At 42.0% G+C, this 21,834-nt stretch overlaps 1 protein-coding gene across 1 annotated transcript; it reads right to left on the reverse strand.

The window, feature by feature from the left end:
• Window positions 1–18,163: 18,163 nt before the first annotated feature.
• On the reverse strand, window positions 18,164–21,632 carry LOC6900488 (protein ABHD18). The gene is made up of 7 exons (XM_002134842.3): window positions 21,434–21,632; window positions 20,222–20,489; window positions 20,049–20,161; window positions 19,414–19,552; window positions 19,259–19,348; window positions 18,480–19,195; window positions 18,164–18,412 (listed from the first exon to the last, which is right to left on the reverse strand). The coding sequence occupies exons 1-7, from the start codon at window positions 21,523–21,525 to the stop codon at window positions 18,292–18,294; spliced, it is 1,539 nt and encodes a 512-aa protein (XP_002134878.2). The 5' UTR covers window positions 21,526–21,632; the 3' UTR covers window positions 18,164–18,291.
• Between the last annotated feature and the right edge of the window lie 202 nt (window positions 21,633–21,834).

Genomic DNA, 21,834 nt, shown 5'->3' on the forward strand with positions numbered 1-21,834 from the left:
GACTTCTGAAATCATCCTTTACCTTAACAAATACTTTTTAAATAGTTAGATGGGCTTTAAGTGCAACAGAAATTAATAGAGCGCCCTTTTGTGGAAAAAATGTATCTCAAAACATAAAATATAGTATTGTAAGAATTTTTTTTTTCCATCATGAAATACTTAGATGGTCTTCGAGTGCAACAGAAATGCCCGAAAGCGGCTAAATGTATCTCAAAATATAAAATATAGTATTATAATATACACAAGACATAAGCTATAACAAATAACTGAAGAATAAGACACAAGAATGTGTAAATAAATTGGAAAACATATTAAAACTGACGGAACTTTTTTTTTTTTATTTTGGGTAAATATAAAACTATGCTGTATATCCTGTGTACTCCCACAAGGAGGCACTTTCGCTTGAAATAATCTGCGGTCTATTGAAGTCCTGCCAATGATAATGTTGCGCTAATGGCATTTCAACGACTTGGATGTTATTTCTGATTTTAAAACTGTGTGGTTTTTTTGCTGTTTAAGCATAGTCGTCCGCTTTTCTATAAGCGGGTTTCCCTGTGTCTCTGGCCGGAAACGCATTCGCAGACATAAACAGAACAAGAGCGGTGTGAGCAGAAAAATTATGAATGGCACTAGTGGCAAAAGGTGGTAACTTCTCTGGGGAGCCAGAGGTTAATAAACCTTTTAAGTTATTAACGCTTTTGGCTTTTCGATTGAGTCAATTAAACAAAAAAACAGAAAGCATTGCAAATATCCTTGTGCTCTGAATGCCGACTGAAAATTAAATCAATATGATGGCAGATTTTTCACTTCAAGCGGAACCAAGAGGAATATATGTATATGGTGCATATTCCCTAACGAGTTCAAGAGGCCAGATATTATGGATTTTCGATTTTATGCTTCTAGAATATTATTCTATGTGGGTACACCATTGCTTACTTCATCGAAAGGAATTACTCTATTGCGGACCATTGAAGAGCCATTTTACCTGCCGCGGAGGCAACGCAAGCTCCTAATGGAAATCATAGAGGGGGGAACAAAAACCAGTAGCACCCAAAAAGGGGCCCCGAAATGTTAAGCTGACATCTGTTCCTATGAAGTAGATTATTGATTCACGCGTATAGCGCTTTGTTGTTTCTGGTTTATGGCCTCTGGTGTGCCGTGTACTGTGCTGCTGCATTGTCGATTCTCACACAAAAGCCTTGCGCTCAAAATATCGAAATCTGAATTGTCAGCGCCGTTAAAACTCAATGGGCATTGGAAATTGGAACGGATTCGGGCTGTCAGCTTTATTCAATCTTGTATCTTCTTATAGTTTTAACATGAGAATAATTTAATTTTTACAGAGCGGCGTGGCGCGGCGCGGCCCGGCGTGGCGTATACAATTTACATCACAAAAACGAACTTTCTTCTTCTCAGGCCAGCTTAGGGAAATTCCAATATTATGGCAATGTCTCCATTCGACTCCAAGGCAGTAATCGGTTTAGAGGCCCGATCACAGTGTGCCACAGTGTGCCACAGTGCCACATCTAAGTGTATAACCACGTCTTATTGATAAGCTGTCGACGTTCCCAAGAATTATGACCTTTATAATTTTCCAGCTTAAGCTTGTTTTCTGATTGTTTGCTTTCATTTCGTTCAGGCCCACAATGGTCACGGTAGCGTTTCGCGTAACAAATTCTAGTAATCACCAAATAAAAGATATGTTTTGTTCGAGTATGCTTATAAAGTGATTTCTCTTTCACCTACCCGTACGAGTACGAGTATGTGTGGGATATACGGATACAGATCATCTATCCTATCATCTATTACCGCTAGGTAATGATGATTGAAATGTTACACATACTACTCGTACTCGTACTCGTATTCGCGGCATAAAGCGTATATTTAAATACATATTTTCGTATGCCAAGATGTGTTTTGAAAATTGTCCGAGATATACAATTATGCTAATCTTAGCAGCCACACTCAACGTACGAGTAAGAACATGTGTTTCGACCATTTAGCACATTGCTTGCTGCTGAAGCTTCACCTACTATCCGGAGTTCGGAGTTTGAAGACTGAGCTGAGCTGAGCTGAGCGCTGTGTATGGAGATTCTCGGCGTTATCCCTGAAAGACCTGAACTGGCAAACAAATAAAATGATAATGACATGTTATTATGCAGACAACGATCACACTGAAACCTTAAACAATGATGAGACTGAAAGAAGAACGAACGCAGCAGTCAGTCTGCTGAACTGGCGACTCACTCACTCACTCACTCACGAGTATTCCAGTCAATAGGTGATGTGCAGCTTTTTCGCGAAGAAGTAAAACCCACATTTCCGCATGCAGCCAAGTGGAACCGAAACTCAAAAACATGTCCAAACCTTTCAACCAAAGACACTTCATTGTTTTTTCTGAAATTAAATTTAGGAACATCTTAATCATAGGTGGTTACATATGCACATATGTATGAATGTACATGCCTGCATATGTGGAGCAGCAGTATTCATTTCATTTTTGATGATTCATGGATTCAAATGCATGGATTCCTATAGGCGATATACCAAAAGAGATGATATAATGGCTAAGAGAGGCATAGCATTGGGTATGCCTCTGGCTGTAGAGATCGTAGATATATATATAGATATATACTCTTCCTACATTCTATTACATTTAATAAGTATTTCCTTGCGATTTGCCGAGTACCAATTCTAGTTTTTATCAGAAAAACACACACATTAACATACATATATACACATTTATATATATTTATAAAAGTCTATACGTATTACGTATGTATGTGCGTTGATAAAAAGAGTGGACGGGTAATTATAACGCGGTCTATCAACAATAATTTTGTTAATGGTGTCACAAATATTTTGACACGTGGCTATATCCATATACTGCTTCCGCGGCTTCCCTTTGATTCGAACCGTATTTTTGCAGAAAATCAAGAGATCAAAGCGCTTCCTGGCATATGCAAGCATTCTCTCATATTTACCTCAATTATAGTTGTACATACTCGTACAGATGTGAGCAAGAGTATATCTGGATATCTGGCATATTCATATGCATATGTATGTACTTTCCATGAGCGTACATCCATGTATGTACATCTGTATATGCCAGGAACTAAACGGAAACCGAACGTATAGGGATAGGGATAGGGGTGAGACCTGAATAAGATAAACTGCCTTGCATTGGATACAGAACAGAACAGAACAGAGCAGAGCAGAAGAGTTTTTGGTTGTTGGTGTTTTTTTTTTTGCTCAAATTGACTGAAATGTTCCACTGTCGTCTCCACGGGAGGAGCGTAACTGGGATTTACTGACTGCTGTTCGGATGAGAGTCGTCGAGTCGGCGAGTCGATCGCGCCTGATCGTCAGAACACAACATGAGCTCTTGTTCATTCCCATGTGGGTGGAGTGTCTGGGGTACAAGTACGAGTATTTGGTACCTGGTACCTGGTACCGGGTACTAGGAAGGAGTCTGCACTACGCTCCCTCAATGATTGCCACATTTCAATGGCTCTCGAGATCGCTGTCGCTGATACTCGCACCAGAACTCGGATGTTCCTTATTGCATGTCGTGAGTGTGTCAGCTTTTCTGTGTTCCAAGCAGCACCCAATGCAGAACCAATGCAGAAAATTAAGCGGCAACCAATCATTGTTATATATATATATATACATATAATGCTCGACCGACCGACCGTAGGTTGAAATTGAAAAGTTGTAAATTATCAAGCACCACCATCAAAATCGAATCAGGCCAATTAAATTTGAATACAATCCACGGTGTGACGTTCCACCGTGATCCCCCAAGCGATCCTCCTCTTGATTCACTTGGCACTTGGCACTTGGCTGGGAATCCGGTTTGGCTCTTTGCTCAATCCCAGACTAACATACATGTTACATACATGCATACAATATCTCACTCCTCTCCTTTATGATCGTTTGTCACATTTCGGAATCTCATCGGCGCGAACTTCGAAGGTTCAGTCAGCACCGGTAATATCACCACCGGTAATATCACCAGTATCAAATGATTCGGCTGTTTATATAAAAGTACTATTCTGGCTGCTGATGCCTGAAGGAGGCAATTTGTTTAACGCTTAAATAAGTGCTACATGCCGCGTACATGCTTCCTATGGGGAACTGAATTGTTGTCAGCGTGATCGCGCCACATGAACATGATGGTTCTGTTGATGTGGATGATCTTAATCAGTATCACAAAAGGCATCGTCTACGAAGGACGTAGAGCGAGCCAGCCAGGGCCTCGTTAAGTGCATGCATACCCATATCATCGCATTGTCGTTGTCGGTCGGCCCGGAGCTGGGGCCCGGAGTTTGGGGGGACATGGACATGAGAGCGATACGTTGAGGTGTGCGTCAGATGCTTAATTTAAATTACTCAAGGGGCGGGACAAGCGAGTCGACTGAGTCGACTCTGCGAGGAGAGCACAGCATGAGTAGCTGCGATTTGACACCTCGACTGACAGCTGGAATTGGGGAAAATTATTGAGCGCATTGGAGCACAAGGGGGCGCCCATTAGATGGCTCTGCCGTAAAAAAAAAAACAAAAAAAAAACGAAAAAAGAAAAAAACCAAAAGAAAGAAAGAACTTCCCCAAGAACTTAAAGACCCGTGTGTCGAGGCAGTTGCACAGTGAGCACAGTTGGAAGTTGTGAACAGGAGAACGAGCAGACCGCTAATTTATTCCACATAAATTAGTCATATAATTAAAATGTTTATACAAGCTCCGATGTGCTTCACTTGAAGCGTGGGGCTTTACGATTCCACAAACAGATAATCAAATATTTTGTAACTCAATCCGCCCATAATTTCCGTACATGTATGCACGAACACTCGTACTACTCCTACTGTTACTCCTACTCCTACTTCTACTCCTACTCCTACTCCTCCATGGCATGAAATTCTATCTTTTATAAACGCTTCTGGTAGTGCGCCAGGAGAGATTATGGTGTGGCATTCGTTTAGTTGTCGTTTAAAAGACAGAAGGAAGCAATTCCAATCCCATAAAGTTTACTTCTTTACATGGAGTTGCAGTCCATCTTGGCCTGGCTGTTATTTTTGGGAGTTTTTCTATCTGTCTCTAGAGATATTTGCCTTTAATTGTGAATCTCAAGTTGTTTCTGTCAAGTTCCTGTTTTCTAATAAACAACGACCACTTCCGACCTTAGAAAGTGTAGGATTATGCAGGGTAAGTAAGTACAATTATAAGATACTTGCTGCCATAGGAGCCAAAGGAGCGATCAATTGGAGGACGACTCATCTTTATCTTTGTTTTCATTATTCCTTGACTTCAGCCGAGAGTCGGGTCCACTGGCTGCGTCTCTGTTAAACTCAATATATAACCATTAATAATTTCAAAATCATGTCTTTTGTCGCCAAAACATTTACCGCAACGAAAGGAACATAAAACTGTCATATGTTTGATGACTTTATATTTATGAAGGCCAAAAATGTTGATCGCCAGAAAAACCAGTTGTTTTTATGATTTCGAATTATTATGAGCATATTCCTTGCAGCCAAAGGAGTCACAAAAATATGAACGTCGACTGTCAGAACACACAGGCCGTACGTGCTTTACATTTAAAATGATTGTCAAGTCAGGAGCACTAATTGGTCGCTTGGTCGAGCGTGGAATCTTCGTCGATGCGACTGCCACTGCGACTGCGACTGCGACGTCCTGAAGTCAGTCTCCAGTCCAGTCCACTCCAGTCCAGCCCCGTCCCGTCCCAATGATGCCTTGTAGATGTACTCATGTCCCTTGTCAAAGAACTAGATTATTACGATGTCGTACCTTGGGCCCGACATTGCGACTCCTCGACTCCTCGTTTATTAGCTGATGCATTTCGTGAAATTGCAGCACATCACTCTACCTGCCTGTGTTCCATTCGCGAGTCAAATCTTTGTTAGTTTTGTGCGCCCCAAATTTCGCAATATTGGGTCTCCTCCATTCACTCAAGATTTATTAATTTATGCCATTTGTTCATGTTCTTTGGGAGTTTTTTGCGCACAAAACAGAGAGAACCTGTATTCCGACTAGATGATACCTGCTACTTAAATAAAAGAAAGAACTATCCAAAGAACAATTTTGAATGGGATTTCGGAAGTCATATCACCAAGTATCAGGCTGAATACCCTGAAAGATATGACCATTTATCTAATGGCAAATTTAATGGGAAGTTTCAAAACCTATCCCCCACAATATAGACTCGTTGAATACCTATTCGAAAGCAAACTTTAACTCCAAGTAAATCTTAATTATTGTATCCGAATGTGTATGTTTACAATAGCTTTAAATGGCTAACAATATTAGCTTTGGATGGCAAAAGAGCAAACATCATGGACAGCATAGCGTAGCTGTATGTTAGGTAAAAAATAAAAATGAAAACCATAGTTTTCGCTGACTTCTCAAATCCAAGCATGAGTTCGAGTACGAGTACGAGTACGAGTATATATCACAGTGTCAACACCGCTGTTGTCGCTGTCGAAGCCGTTTACGTTTACCTGTCCTCCTCAGCTAGGACGTGTCTGATTTCCAGTCTGGCCCATGGTCCCGGTTACTGGGTACTGGGTCCCGTTGGCTGTCGCCGTAACACGAGTGTGCTGACCATGGGTTTCAGCTTTCTGTTCTTGCTTTACACCGAATTCCGGTACATTTTCTCGGAATGAATTTTTCCCAAGCATTCTTGGCAAACGAGCCTCAGACTTGGACTCGGACTCGGACTCGGGCTCGGACTCATGGTCTCCCATCCACAAACAAATACAATGCCATATGAATTTATAATTATTCGAATGGCTCAATTCGGTCGAATACATGTGTCACAAGCGCCTAAAATAATAAATTGATGACAGTTGTAATATGATTTCTTGCCTTCAGAAGTTACGCATTCGATAATATTCTTTCAAGCACTGAATTTTTATTGTACATATATGTGTAGATATGTGTAGTATGTAAGTTTTTGTTGTGGTTTTTCAAAGTGGTGGTGATCCTTCGTCATGGGTATGGTGTGTGTGTGTGCTCACACATATCCCATATAGGACATGTCTGCACTTTCGCTTTGCAGAATAAAGGTGTACTTATGATTCGTTTCTTATGTCGGGGCAGAAAGCCCATTTGATGCACGTGCTGCTGTCACAATCAATTTAATTTTCCCTTTCTTTGTTGTGTGTGTAAAATTTTAGCAATGTTCTACATTGAGTACCTTAGCATTAAGTAGTGGGGGGGGGGGGGGGGGCAGGCGGGCGTTCGGGCGGTAACTTCTTAACTTCTTAACCCCAAAAGTTATGAAACTAAAATTCTCTCCAGAGCAGAACGAACCGCCGCGGCGCACACACTTGCCTCTATATAGTCGTACATCGGTAATAAGTACTATATATGTATGTGTATACATTATATACGCGTATATGTATGTATACGATTGTGCAATTGTGTAAAGGATTGCTGGAATGGCTGATGGCTGTGTTGTTGCCACGCTTTTGGGCAAATGTTCAAATCAGAACAATGTGCTACATTGTGTAAAGTGTTCAGACAACCGGCGCTGGCGCTGCCACTGCCCCTGCCCCTGCCCCTGCCCCTGCCTCTGCTGCCTTTGCCTGCGTTGACGGGGAAATCTACAAAACACGGGGGCCCTCAAAAACGTTTCAAACATTGTCGTGTTGTTGGAGAGAAGAAAAAAATGAAGAACATTGTCGACAAGCCAGAAGGCCCGCTACTGGAGCTGGAAGGGAGGGGGGGGCCGGGCCAGGACGGGACGCGCCAAGCCGTGTTGGGCCGGAGAAAATAAATGGCTTAAAAACTGTAATGATTATTGACGCTCTTTATGTTTTAATAATGTGTCAGAGAAATATATTTTAAGGGTTAAATGGGCCACCCACGTCAGCAGCACTCGTGACGCTTTCAGCAATAAAACTTTGAAATTCGTTTTAAAACGTCGCCGGCTGTTCTAAATTTATAGCATAATTCTCTGGCAACAGACGCTAAACGTGTACATATATATTGAAATGCCTGAATAATACCACCCCAAAAAAGAATAGAAGGGTTTGTGCCTTGGTCCGTTCAATCAACACCTTAAGAATCCCGATACCCCGCCCGAAGCCCATGAAGAATGTAGAAGTGAACCCATATCCTATCCAGTCACGAAATCTATAGATTTTAAATTCATATTTTCTATAATTCGATGAAGGAAACTCACAGGAGATTTCGTGGGGTCGAGAAAATAAATACATTTGTCATTTGTCGCCAGGAACTCGACTCGCCCCGGCTGGACCACCCGTGGCTGCCTAAGGAGTACATCCTGTCGATTGGTGGCGGCGGTTGCTGTCGGACCACGTATTTGCGCCTGCGTCCGCTGCTACCGCTGTGGTCCTGGACCATATTCTGGTTTTCCTGTCCAAATTGCCACAATATCCTTTATGTCCATCGACATGGCAGACAGAATACAGAAGACCGAAGACCGAAGACACCAGACAGCACACAGCGCTGTTATTGTCATTGTGCCCAGGCCCGGACCCGGGCCCGGGCCCGCTGTGGGATAAATCCCCCCACAGTTGGGTCGACCTGTATCCTTACAGAGAGCAGTACAGCCATACACAAGAATAATACACAAGCCATTTATCACTTTGGCATATTGTCCAACTCCAAGATTGGCATCGTATTGAACCCATTTCCCGCTTCAGTGCCACATCTCTCCATCTCCATCTCTATGGCCATGGCAATGGCAATGGCCATCACCATCACCATTTCTGCCATTCTGCCGCCACATGCGCTGCTCTGCTCTGCTCTGCGCTGCGCTTCGCACTATCATAATAAATAAATACCAAGCTGTCCAGCGAGATTCGATTGAATAGGATGACCTTTTCGCTCTCATTTAATTTCGAGCATTGTCTATTCGCTTTGGGAACGGAAACCCCTAATCTGGCCATGATGTTATTCGAAGTGGTATCATTAGGATGGACGAGCTCTTGGGGGATGAAACATTGAATTGTGCGCCCGAGAAATAATGCCTGAATGAAAGCGAGTCTGTTTGTCTTATTATGTTTACTCTCCTGGATAGGGAAACACAACACATTTGAAGTCAAAATATTTACTGTCAGCATTTCTCTTCCTTCGAAACCTTCCTGGCTCGTTCCTCGTTTCCTCCTTCTTTTCCTTTCCTTTCCTTTCCTTTCCTTTCCCAAACGAAACTCATCTAAGTGACCCTTATGGAAACAGCTCCATTACAGTTGTATTAGGGAATGTCAAGATTCATTATTATTTATGACATTCGTTTGCAAATCTGAAATCTTAATTAATTGTCAAAATATCAGACTAGACTGTGTGATAATTCCATTGAAAATCTTTCGATGATATTTTAGAAAATTCTAACCTATAGCCTCTCCCATTTTATCACAGATACAGTCGATACTTCCATACTTCCATGTGATGGGAGTTGGAGAAAGGAAAAGCATTGATTGATTAAATCCTATCTTTCTTTTCCAATAGTAACATCACTTGGGAAAGACACAGGATTTCCAATCAGCCTTAACAGCCGATTCATCTGATTCATAGATTTTTTTTAGATATAGAACAAAAGAAAAGGCTTCGCATGGTATTAACCAGACAGCCTTTAGAGTAACGAAATTAGTCACGTGCATTAAGACAGACTATATCGATTCGGCTATAAATAAAAATCACCACTCTAAGAGGAACAAAAATAACACAAAACCCAAGTAAAAGGTATTCGATCGTCGAGAGAGACTCCATCGTGGGTGCTGAAACTTATTGTGTTTGTGGTTTCCGAAGGATTCATCCCGTTGCTCCTGTAGTTGGAGAGAAAAGCATACTTATTGCCGGGTGGAAAGGCCCTCCGTGACTTTTTGACGTTGTTTGGGATAATCAAAATTATATTTTGACTGATTACCCAAGCAGGCCCTCTCAATGCAGCCGCGTGGATGGGCATACACACTCACATAAGCTGACACATGAATAGCTTCATTCTACATGATGTTTACGTGGGTTCACACGCACACCCGAAATGGGAAATTCTCCCAGACAAATGTGCCCCACCAACAGATCAACCACAGCCCATTCCTTGGAGAGTCGACAGCGGAGTTTAGACGACATCCTGGCCATCTGATGTTTTGGATGACGGGCTACCAGAACAACAAGTCAGGCAGAGTCAAGAACTATTAGTTTATGGTTAGTTTTAAGAATTCGAATACTATATAAAGAAGCGGCTAAATGAAACATTCCTTGCTCAAGGGTATAAAAAGCTTCGAACACGATGAAAGATGAAATTTGTTTAATTATTTACTTAGGTTCTATCAGAAAGGGATGGTTTCAGACGAATCTATTGGGCATAAATTACCTTGTGCCCATGTAGGCTGTGAAAAAGAAATGAACAAATTTGTATACTAGCGCGAAAACGTGCACATTTTCGGATGGCACGTGCTAGTCAGACTGAAATTTGTTGCTTACTTATTATTCATGCCCTTCAGCTAGTTGGTGTTTTTGTAAATTGTATGTTTTCCTTACTAATTAGCACATTTGAGCGGTTCCATTAGGACAGGACACGTGACATTGGGGTAATATTGTAATCCCTTTGACGATACGGTTTCGGATTGACCAGCAAACTTTGTAATTGGACAAAAGTTACATCTACCAGACCAGCATTCGAATCGAGAAAACAGAATCTAGAATCGGGAAGCCAGCAGCCAGCAGCGAGAAGCCAGAATCCAGAATCCAAACGATATCCAAATTCGGCCGGGCTATGACACATTTCGTTGACGAAAGGCACGCAAAATCCAATCGCAATGTAGCGCAAAGGTAAAAGAGACCCCAATGATGTTACGGTCTGGTCTGTGGGTATCCCTCTAGGCATTTACCCGTACACGATGGGTGTGGTGTGCGCCACAGCCCAGGGATAATACGAAACATGTGTTGACGTTGCCGCAAAAACTCCATCCTCACGGCCATTCCCGATACCACTGCAATGGCATCAGGGCGACAGGTGTAGAAGTCGGTTGAATGTTCGGACTGTGTACTGGTGTACTGGTGTATGCACATGCATGCCTGAGGGGTATACACATTTACAGGTGTACTCGTACTCGTACTCGTACTCGTATACGCCCCATATACATATACATATATTGCTCACAGAATCGTCGAACGATGGCAGAGTCTCATTAAAGTGTTGGCGCACAGGCGGATCCAGGCTCGACTGCAATTTCCATATGGAAATTGAATTTTCGCTGGCCTTGATGCGGTTTTCTGCCACAGCACCGTGGGCGGGGGCAGAATGCTGGCAGGATGCTAGGATGCCGTGAGCTGGGATGCCATAACAATGTTTTAAATTGCACTTGCGGATGGAATATGAGGCTACAGTTGTCACTTTCGCGCCGTTTTGGCCTGGCGCTGTAATGGCTCAGACTTGCAGTCAGTCCAGATGGATTAACCCCGCGAAGAACACAGCATAATTTAATTAAAATTGTAAAATATTTGTCGGATTTTGCATAAGCTTCCAAAATCCCATTAATTCACAGAGCACAACCCATTGTTGACCGCAACACAATCAAAATATGCAAATTTATCGCATTAACTCGAGAAACTCCGAATGGCTGCTGCCAGTGCCACCAGTGCCGCCGCCGCTGCCACCGCCGCGGGATAGACAGACGTAGTCGACCAAGAAATCGCGATGCTTTTCACTAAACAACTGCCAGAGAGATATTTAATTGGGAAATGAGCACCGTCCCGTCTCACGAATTTGCGCCTGTATCCAAACCAAACCCCTAGCCAGCCCATGGACCATGGCGCAGCAAATGAAAAAGGATCAAGTGGAAGGGAATGAAAATGGTGGGCGCGCACTTTGGACTCCTCATTGGCGGCTCTTGGCGGCTGTTTGCGGCTGTTGGCTGTTCCACCCACACAGATTTGCATTTTTAATTCTTTCGACAATCTACGGGCTTTACTTACAATTTCAGGTTATGTTTGCCGGTCAGATCCAATCCTAGTTAAATGGTTAAATGGAATGAATAGTACTCGTAAAGCGGCCATTGTGGGTGTATTTGGGAACATAGAATAAATTTAATGCCAAGTACATAGACGGCTGTACAGCTTACGAAACCGGGCACTGGCAGGATTAGATCTGCGGAATCGGGCCGCACATAAACAATTATGCATTTCCAATTCTTTGGTGCACGATTTTATTAGGTGACCGAGTACCCGTCACTCAGATATCCATTAACCCCAAGCTCTAGCTGAACTCTTCACGGGGATCTCGGGAGTAGCTTTGATTGTATTTCAGCACTACAGATAGAGCTGGACACGGGGACTGGCGTGCGTGTTTACATTAGGATATCGATTCATTGGGGAGCACACGTCTGTCTATCTGTCTGTCTGTCTGTCTGTCTGTCCGGAACCACTTGGAGTGATAAGAACTGTCCTGCGATATGAACAAATAGAGAACATGGAGAACATGGAGGGTATAATAACCATTCGGCTTATGCCACATAAAGTGCAAAGTACAAACCCTTGTAAATATGCCTCTTCCTAAGTGAGAAAGGACGTGTATTTGTCACAAACACATGTTTGAATTTTCAATGAAAGATTTGCGTGGAGAGCAGAGCATAAGCGAACATTTGTGTATTTTTAGAGTGCCTTGCAGAGGAGGAAGAATGTCGAATGACTAATATAATGCAAATGTAATGAGAAAGCATCATCAATTTCCAGAGAAGAAAATCCCCTTAAAGCACCCAACGACAAATGAAATTGTCTAGTTGGCCCTCTATTTTACTACGGCCGTTGAGAATCTTTTCTCGCCTATTCTAATCCTTCGGTGCATATAAATGAAATCAAATCCGAAAATTGGATTGGAAGGCAACGCCCACCCATCGTCACGACAGGCAGAGCGGCAGTAGAAGTGGCAGTGCCAGTGGCTGCGGCTGTGGCAGCGGCAGCACATATCCCTTGTCCGTCCTGGGTCGCTCGGGTTCCAGTTCCATCCACCCTATATACCCTATAGTGCTCGTACACTTAATGTGGCAGCCAAATGTTCAAATGTTCAATTGCGGTGTCGCAGGACATGCCGAAGTGAGCCCAGGACGGGATTTCCATTCGGCTTCATTGTGCTGCTGCTGCTGCTGCTGCTGCTGCTGCTCCGCGTCGAAGTGGCAAAGTGGCGATGCCGAAAATGTAAACAGAACCAAATAGAGATCCAATTACTTAAACGGTTAGTCCATTGTTGAATACAACCAAATTTGCATATTTCTTACTTGTTTGTTTATTTGTTTAGGCGCTTGCTTGAAGACCGCGACGAAGTACGAGTGCGAGTGCGAGTATAAGGTGACCGAAAATTATTCCAATCCTGTGTGTATATATTCGTACTACTACTATGTATATGTACGAGTATATGTATATGGAATGCCCCTAAGACAAAGGAAACTCGAGAGAGTGAGGATTACAAAGCGACTTTCAACGCCGACACTCGAAGGCTACAATGCCATGAAAGGAATCTGGATCTGGATTCTGGATTCTGAATTCTGGAGCTAGAGCTGCGGATCCACTTTGTTTTAAATCTAGAAAGACCCACAAGGTTGAATGGCAGCTACTGGGCATAGAAATTGTATCATAACACATTTTTCCTTTTTTTTTCCTTATTTTTTTTTTTAATTTTGCACGTCATATGGGAGATGGGAGATGGGATATAGGAGTCAATACCCAGCAGTAAAAAGAAAGCAAGATTGGAACAAAAGTGTTTGTTACATCTTTCACATTATTTTGAAGGGCAGGCTGCTCGAATGAGTTTGCAATAATGCTCTGGGCCCATTCAGGAAACATGTGGCTGGGGATTTTCAGACATGACATCTACTACCGTGGTGGTCGTGAACCCAAAATATACTTACCGAGCATGTACACACTGTAAGTGGTCTTTTGAAATCTTTGTCACATGTTCGAACGTGTAAATCGACATTGGAAGAATGAAATCCAATGCGAAGGCGATTGCTGTTGTTGTTCTAAGAGCTGTCGAATGTGCATATGTCTCAATGGCTAAGAGGCTATGAGGTGTGCAACGCACTGAAGAAAGTATTTTTAAATTGTAAAAAGCTTGCGGACAACCTCCTGCTTAATGGTGCTATTGATTCGCAACATATTTATCTATACGAAAGCACATTGGTGCATGTGAAAAATGGAAAGGAAAGGATGTGACTGACTGACGCTGAGGCTGAGGCTGACGCTGAGGCTGAGGCTCACGCTGCCCAGGGGGTCGGAGTTGGTCTGGTTGGTTAAGGATGCGAACTAATGCCCCAGGCCATATTCAAGCAACCCTCATGTCATCCCATTGTTTCGAGTTGTTCTTGTGAAACAATCCCAACACGATACGATACCCACAACGACAAGGAAATAAGACAACGACAACGACAACGACAACTTGGAAGCATTCGCTATAGATTAGCTGGCTGGCCTGATCACCACCGCAAGTAAACAAGTTCACAAATAAGTAACCAGCGAGAGCAAAGAGCATTGTGTCGTAGTGCCACGTTGCGGATGAGATCAGAACCAAGAGTCAACTAGCGCCTGCTGTGCCGTGCCGGTCAAACACGGGCTGCACTGCATGATACTCCTCGTACTCGTACTGGGATCTGGATCTGGGACTGGTTGGGGATGGGGATGGTATCCACAACTCCACAGCTCCACGGCTCCGATCGGCTCAAGCCACTTTGCGGCTCAGGCAGACAACAACAAGAAAACAGTTCTCTTTATAATTGCACAAACAATAAATAATTATTATGTTTATTTTGACTGTTGGTCTGTTGGTTCCTGTTATGACAATCAAATTTGAGAGAATTTGCTGAAAAGATTCGAAGGAGGTTCGTGGAGGAGGTTGGTGAAACTGGCAGATATTTACATAAGAGAAGAGACCTATAGCAACTCAATACGTATTAAAGGTGTACACACATACATACTTACATCCATAGTGCTTTTAAAGAAGTGATGGAAAAGTGGAAGTGGCTAAAATTTGTTCCACAAATAAAAGCACATACTCGTATTATTCTTGCCAAAATGTTTCACTATACATTATACTTTAGAAGCGCTAAAAGGGTTTGAGGATGAGGAAGCGGTGGAGGAGGAGGAGGAGGAGAGGATGTTTTATATTTCTTGGTGAATGGCATTGTTTGGGCAGGACACTGTGCGACACGTGCCGGGGGTGCCATATTGTTACCGATGCCGATGCCCACGGCTGGCTACGCATGGGTTGGGTGTTAACACAATGATTGTATGCCTGGTTTGAATTTTCCAAGAGCTGGCGACTGGGGCCCGCCCTCGCTGATGCTGCAAATGATGAGTTGTGCCTAATTCATAACCACATCGAACGAATTAACTCGCAGTATGGAACCGCCCGACAGATTTTGAAGGTGGCGGCAGCAGGGTGGGACATCGCTTCGCATCCCATCGTATCCCATAGCCTCGCAACATGTTTAAATCCGGACGACTCTGATACACGTGTCTCAATTCGTTTGGGTGAGATACTTACAACGAGAGACCCGGACCGGGAGCGGCACCGGGAGCGGGACCGGGCGCTTGAAAGTGAAATTAATTACGGTAACGAAGGGTAAGTGTCACCAACCGGATGCATGCCAAATGGAAAGCTGCGAACGAAGTTTATCTTTATTTATTGCAAGAAAAGTATCTACCCAGCGGACAACAAAGGAACCAAAGCACATTATTTTCTTCATTCTGGCTGTAAGAATCATCCGATCGCAACGAATTTTCGTGGATTTCGTAGACAGTAGCCAAAACAGAGCTGAGTATCAAACGCAGGAAAGCTTTCAGGTTTTTTTTTTCAATTATATACATACTTATATAAGTCCTTTAAGTCCGTAGCCTAATGGAGAATATCATTGATAATAATAATAATATCCATGATGATGGATAGATATACTTTGCATCCGCTGAAATCAATCTTCAAAGCACTTTTTCCACTCCTCTGAAACGATTGTTTTGGGGGCAAATGTCAAAATTATTTTTTATGGCAAACTGTTTAAAGATCTCGAGGTATGTCATATGACAATCCCGCACAGTCTCCAGCCTTGTTTTGGGCCCCGAACTTCTCGAGATTCGTCCTGCAGCGAAGGACGCACAGCTCTGAATTCGTTTAACCAGTTCTTCGCAGCGGCAATGTATGGTGCTTTATCACTAAAAGTTGAACCAGTCTTGTCTTGTCCTGGTCGTACTAAAAATGGCGAAGGCTACGGCCTTAAGGGCCCGCCCTCGTACTATAGGGGGGGAACAAATCGGTAAGGTCTCAAGCCTCTTCTAAATTAGCACTAGGAATATCCTAGTGTACATGTATTTGTGAGCAGTCACAAACACAGAAATATTCATTAAATTGAAATATTATACAACCCGAGCTCGGACAAGTGTTTACATAATTCTTGAGTTTTAACTGAAAACAACATAATTTTCAGTCTGAGGACGGTCATAACATCAAGTGCCTGCGCGCGATGCAGTGCTCTCCCAGAACCAGAGCCGGAGCCAGAGACGGATACGGATACGAATACGGAGACAGGTTGAGGGAGAGCTTCTGCCAGCTGCCAGTATTTGCAGAAGAAACACTAATTAATGTAATGAAATCTGTATGTTTCCAGAAAACTCTGCAGGGTCCTTCGTTGCTTTTATATTTGCACACATTTTTATTATAGATATGTACATATGTGTAAAATATATACTCGTATATGCACATAACTACCCATTACATATAATGAAAGCAAGTATGAACGATATACATATGAATTTATACCTGCCACTCGGATCGAATTTTGCAATAAAAAAGCGCGAATTATCCAAAGCAACCCTCCTTACAATTAGTTGGCAAGCAATGTCTATAGAATAGAGAATATTTTCATGAGTATACATATATAAATATATTTCCTCCAAAATCGAAGCTTTATCAGACCGATTCCCTGCTGGTACCCCACAGAATAGGGATATGTATATGGCCGGCAGAAGAGTGTTCTCCCTGCAACCCGTAATGTAACTTTTTGTGGCAATATATTTATTATTATTTTATTTGTATCTACCTTATCGCAATGTAAAGCCGCGGCACGTGTACGGCAGAAATGTCTCTATTGAAGTTAAAAACAAATCTATGAATATATTAGAGAAATAATTAACAGTATCGTGGAGCAATAATCGAACGCGTGCGCGGGACTCGCTCTAATCATCCTTATCTATTAAGGGCGAATGGAAATGTTAGGTAACCAGCGCTATTCAACAAATATTTGTCTACTTCAATCCGTCATTTGGAAGTCACATGCGTGAGAACTGTAAACAAAACTCCCTGTGGGCCAAGCCAAGTACATGCTACACAGTGGAATCGGCAGAACCAGTAGAGCCATCACACCCCTATACTGAGTGACTCTGAACCAGCGCGGAGGCTGGCTCGGATTTGGATTTGGCTCGGAAGATCTGGGGCATATATTTTCTGTGTACCACCGGCCACCCGGAAAAGTCAACGGTCGAGTCAGTGGGAGACTACAAAGCGGTTGCAGGACGCTGCTGTGCCTTTTCGTGGATGTTTCATCCGCAACACGTGTCACTTGGTCGACGGTTGACGTTCAAGTTAGGAAGGGCCAGCGGTAGATACGATACGCAGAGTACACAATTCCAAGCGACGCTCACATAAAAAGCAATAAACTAAAATTAAGTCAGAAAACGTGTCAAAGTCAGTACTCACTGCACTGACAGTGATGCAAAGACAAACACAAACACAAAACCAAACAACGAGCGTTGGTCCTTGTTTACCTTAATAAAGCCGGTTCGGTTCGGTTCGTTTCGTTTCGTTTCGTTTCTTTGCAACCGTTCGTAGGCGAAAACTTTCGGCCGAGTCTGTGGATTCAGTGGGGTTCTTGTGCCTGTTCCACAGAATATTGCAACAATCCATTTAGGAGTAGTATGTGAAACCCACCCCATCCATCCATCCATCCATCCACTGAATCATCATAAGTCGTACGATTGCAACATTTATTGGAATAAAATATTGAAAGTCAAATAATTCTGCGCATCATATAACTGGCATTGGAAACATGAACAAAACATATTGAATAACTTAATAGGAATACATTCAAACAAAATCTGTAAACATTGTCCATCTTAAGGCGAAGTCAAAAAGGTTTCATTTCTTTACTACGAAAGTCGTCTAGATTGAATCTAGACGGGGTAACAAATATTTTATTAAATTTAAATGTTCCTTTACATTTATGCTGTAATTTATTTAATTTAATTGTACTTTTAATTTAATATAATTTATAGATGTTTTTCATATTTATTCAAAAGCTCCTGATATGTTATTGCACATTTTAGATCTTCACCAAGATCATTGCCGTAGATCTTTTTAGCCCTATCAAAGGCTTCGATGATGCACGATCTGTAGTAAGCAACAAGCAAATGTTTGTATGAAAATGACAACTAAAAAGTGAACTCATGAGGTTTACCTGAATAGTTTCTGGTGCAAGACGTATGCGCTTACATGGCCAGCGTCCAAATATCGGACCTCTGCTCCAGGCCATATGTCCTCGAGGCTTGAACAGCCCTCTCGCGGTACATATGCATCATCTTTGGCGAACACAGCAATTATAAGCGAGGTATCGAATGGCACGGAAAAGTTCTTCAAGTGCGTGCACTCGTCCATCATGCCCCGCATGAACTGTAGAGCCTCGCGCTCCCACCAATTCGTTTTGGTGATGTCAATTTTATCTGTTTTGTGTTGCGCAGACAATGGCAAAATGTACCTCATGAGGTTGGTTAATGTGGATACAGAGGACTCCTTCGGTTGCGCAACGACGGTGCCAGGAACTATTTTTGAATTGGAATCTCCTTTTATAGGTATTGTCAGTTTTTCAGAGTCAAGATTTACGCTTTGTAAGGGCTTTTGTAAGAATATTGAGCTGCTGTCGTCTTTTGAGTTAATATTTTTGGATTCATAATTGCAGCAAACGGTGCCGTTATTCAGTTCTTGGATTTGTCTAGTATTATTTATGTCTTCTTTGAGCTCATGCAGAGATTCATTGAAGTTCTTTATGAACCGCTGGCCGGCCTCAAACGCATCATCGATCACATTCACCATTTTGGACAGACGCTCGCGATACTGTCCGTCCGAGAAATACTGCGTTTCCAGCATATCCCAATTAATGGATTGACTCATAACACCCTTCAACAGCAGAGTATGCAACGATTAACATCTGAAGGACACGAAAAGTCCTATTTCACTTACAGTTGTAAAAACAGCCGATGCGGTAGACCAGGATAAGCATGGAACAAGCACAAGAGGCTTCGGCCAATTTGTTGCCGCCAAAGATGCCATCTGGAATGTGTACAAAAAGCAAGGATTTTAAAATGTTTTTTAGTTATTCGAATAGTTTATCTTACGTGTCCTCCCATAGACAATCCCGTCACTCCAAGTGGCCCGAATCCATTCCTTTCACACCAATGCAGTAGAACAAGGCATTCAAGGATAAGACATCCGCCCATTACGAATATGTCCGACACATTGTGCAGATTAGAGCGTCTATGCGAAAATAATATAAATCAATAACTAATGGTAAAATGGTAATTGAAAACATAAAATTGCTGGCTGCTTTGCTGGTAGACTAGTTTGCCGGACGGACGCCAAGATTCCGGTTGAATTGGGTGCATCGGGTGCCTGTCTTTTATTGACTGTATAATTATTCTTCGTGTAATTTGCATGCCAAATAAAGACTCTATGCAGTTAATTAGCCATATAACACTGCTTTAACGTGTCGTGTCAGAATTACACATAATTCGATTATAGCAATAAAATTTGTTCCAGTACCTACAATAATTGTTAGGCAATTATCTCCTGAATGGTCATGGACGTGAAAACTATAATATTTTAACATATAAAACTGGAACCCTATAGACGTCCCACCGACTACTCTCAGATCTAGGTGGCGTCACAAGACTCGACCAGCTCTATAGCATTTCTGGATATAAGTTTTGGAAATCTACAGAATATAGAATGTCTAGTATATGGTTAGTATTACTTTTGGTCATCCGGCTTTCTTAATCCATAAAACGGGTTTTCCAATATAATCGATCCAATGTTACCCTCTTTGAGTAGCGGCTTGGCAATAAAATTTCTTCGCCGCCAGAAAAACTGTAGAACAACAAAATGCTAATCAGTAAAATAATCAAGTATATATCAATTTGAACTCACATGATCTCCAGTTCCAGCTAGGTGAATGCATACCGGCTTGTGCTGCTCGTTTTTCCACGTGTTGGGTAGCAAAAGCTGAAAGTACGCGTTCCTTGATTTTTTGGGAACAACTCCAGGTAAATGTAACTCGAGGGGGGTTATAAATTGTCCTTCGATTAGTGTGCTTTCCGCATAGATTTCCTTTTTTGTAATCTCCACCGGATAGTCGCGCGGTACGAGCTTGAAGCAACTTTCTCTGTTGGAAATGATCTTGCGAAACTGGAATACTCTAAATAGGGGCGGCAGGATTTTTATAACATAGGTATGATGAGTGTTGTGTTAAGCAGAATTCCAAGGGATATCTCAAAGTATCCTTACAAATCAATTGCAATTGTGCATAGAGAGCAGGAGGTATATGATTGAAATGACTTAATGCTTAGTGATTCGATTTGGTTTTGATTATGACCTTTTGCATTTTTTAAACTTTTGGTTGGATTATCTTTATGTAATTAGTTGTCACAGAAGATCTTAATAGCTAAATATACATACTAATGGAAAATCACCAGTATCTCTAGTTTTATGCATTTACATATCGCATGATCTGACTTAAATTAATAATATAGGCATATAGAAACATATAAAAGTCCATTAAGACAAAATTTAGACATTCAAATGCTTGTTTTCCATACCTGAACTACGAGATTTGGGAGCAGCGAAGAAGCATTGGAGTGTTGGCATGGCGCCACTAGTCCCTTCATCGCTTATTATCGAACGGTGGGCTCACAAAGTCTTGTTTTTCAACCGATTTTTCCTAAAACAGCTGCACGGATAGGGTGGTTGTTGGTGGCGGTTCCGCTGTGCAGGGTTTTTGTTTATTCCCATTTGGGAAGATCATTGAACGAAATCGGCTGGGTACGGTCCCTATAACGAAGAGCACCCGTAGGAAAGATCGGTGGTAAAACAATTCTTTGTGAGAGAAACTCATTTGTTACTGAAAATAGTCCAAAAACAATGCAAATTGTGATATACTGCCAAAACAATCATCGCTCTACACACAAACCGAACCGAAGATAATCCAAACAATCGTCAAATTTGGTAGTGATGTATATACAGCTAAAAAGCTTGTACTTCTATGCATACGTTCATTTTATTATCAAAATAAAATCCTTAGCCTGCATTTTGCCTATTACGTAAAGATACTTAATTAGATACAGTTTTCAGTGTATCACTTACCTACGTAGGTTTTCAGGCTTCCCCCAACCCTTTTCGAAGAATCGAGTTATCAGCATTCGCCGATATAGGCTGTCCAGTTTACTTGGCGGCATTACTAAAAATTTTGTTTTGCCTTTCAGCAAATTTTGATAAGCAAACAAATTTTATAAACATATGCCAAATAGTACGTTCATATCGATGATAGCCTATCGATAGTAATATTATCAAGCTGGAGCTGCCAGAAATGCTGACGAATATATCGGTATTATTTTAAAAATATATTTACATATATACAAAATAATTCATAAAATATATCTACTAAATAAATGATGGAATGACAACGCAACTTATGTATTGTTGTTTGGCTTTAGGGGCATATGGAGCTATCCCGAAAGAAGCTGACTTATATGTTAAAACGAACC

The sequence above is a fragment of the Drosophila pseudoobscura genome, chromosome X (genome assembly GCF_009870125.1).
Source record: "Drosophila pseudoobscura strain MV-25-SWS-2005 chromosome X, UCI_Dpse_MV25, whole genome shotgun sequence".
NCBI lineage: Eukaryota > Metazoa > Arthropoda > Insecta > Diptera > Drosophilidae > Drosophila > Drosophila pseudoobscura.

Bases quoted from the DNA above. Each gene is read 5' to 3' on its own strand.
- LOC6900488 (XM_002134842.3), bottom strand. From the start codon at position 21,525: ATGCCGCCAAGTAAACTGGACAGCCTATATCGGCGAATGCTGATAACT. The intron at 19,196-19,258 runs GTAAGTGAAATA...CTGCTGTTGAAG, and splicing joins CATCGGCTGTTTTTACAACT to GGTGTTATGAGTCAATCCAT. The intron at 18,413-18,479 runs GTAAACCTCATG...TGCTTACTACAG, and splicing joins TTGCACCAGAAACTATTCAG to ATCGTGCATCATCGAAGCCT.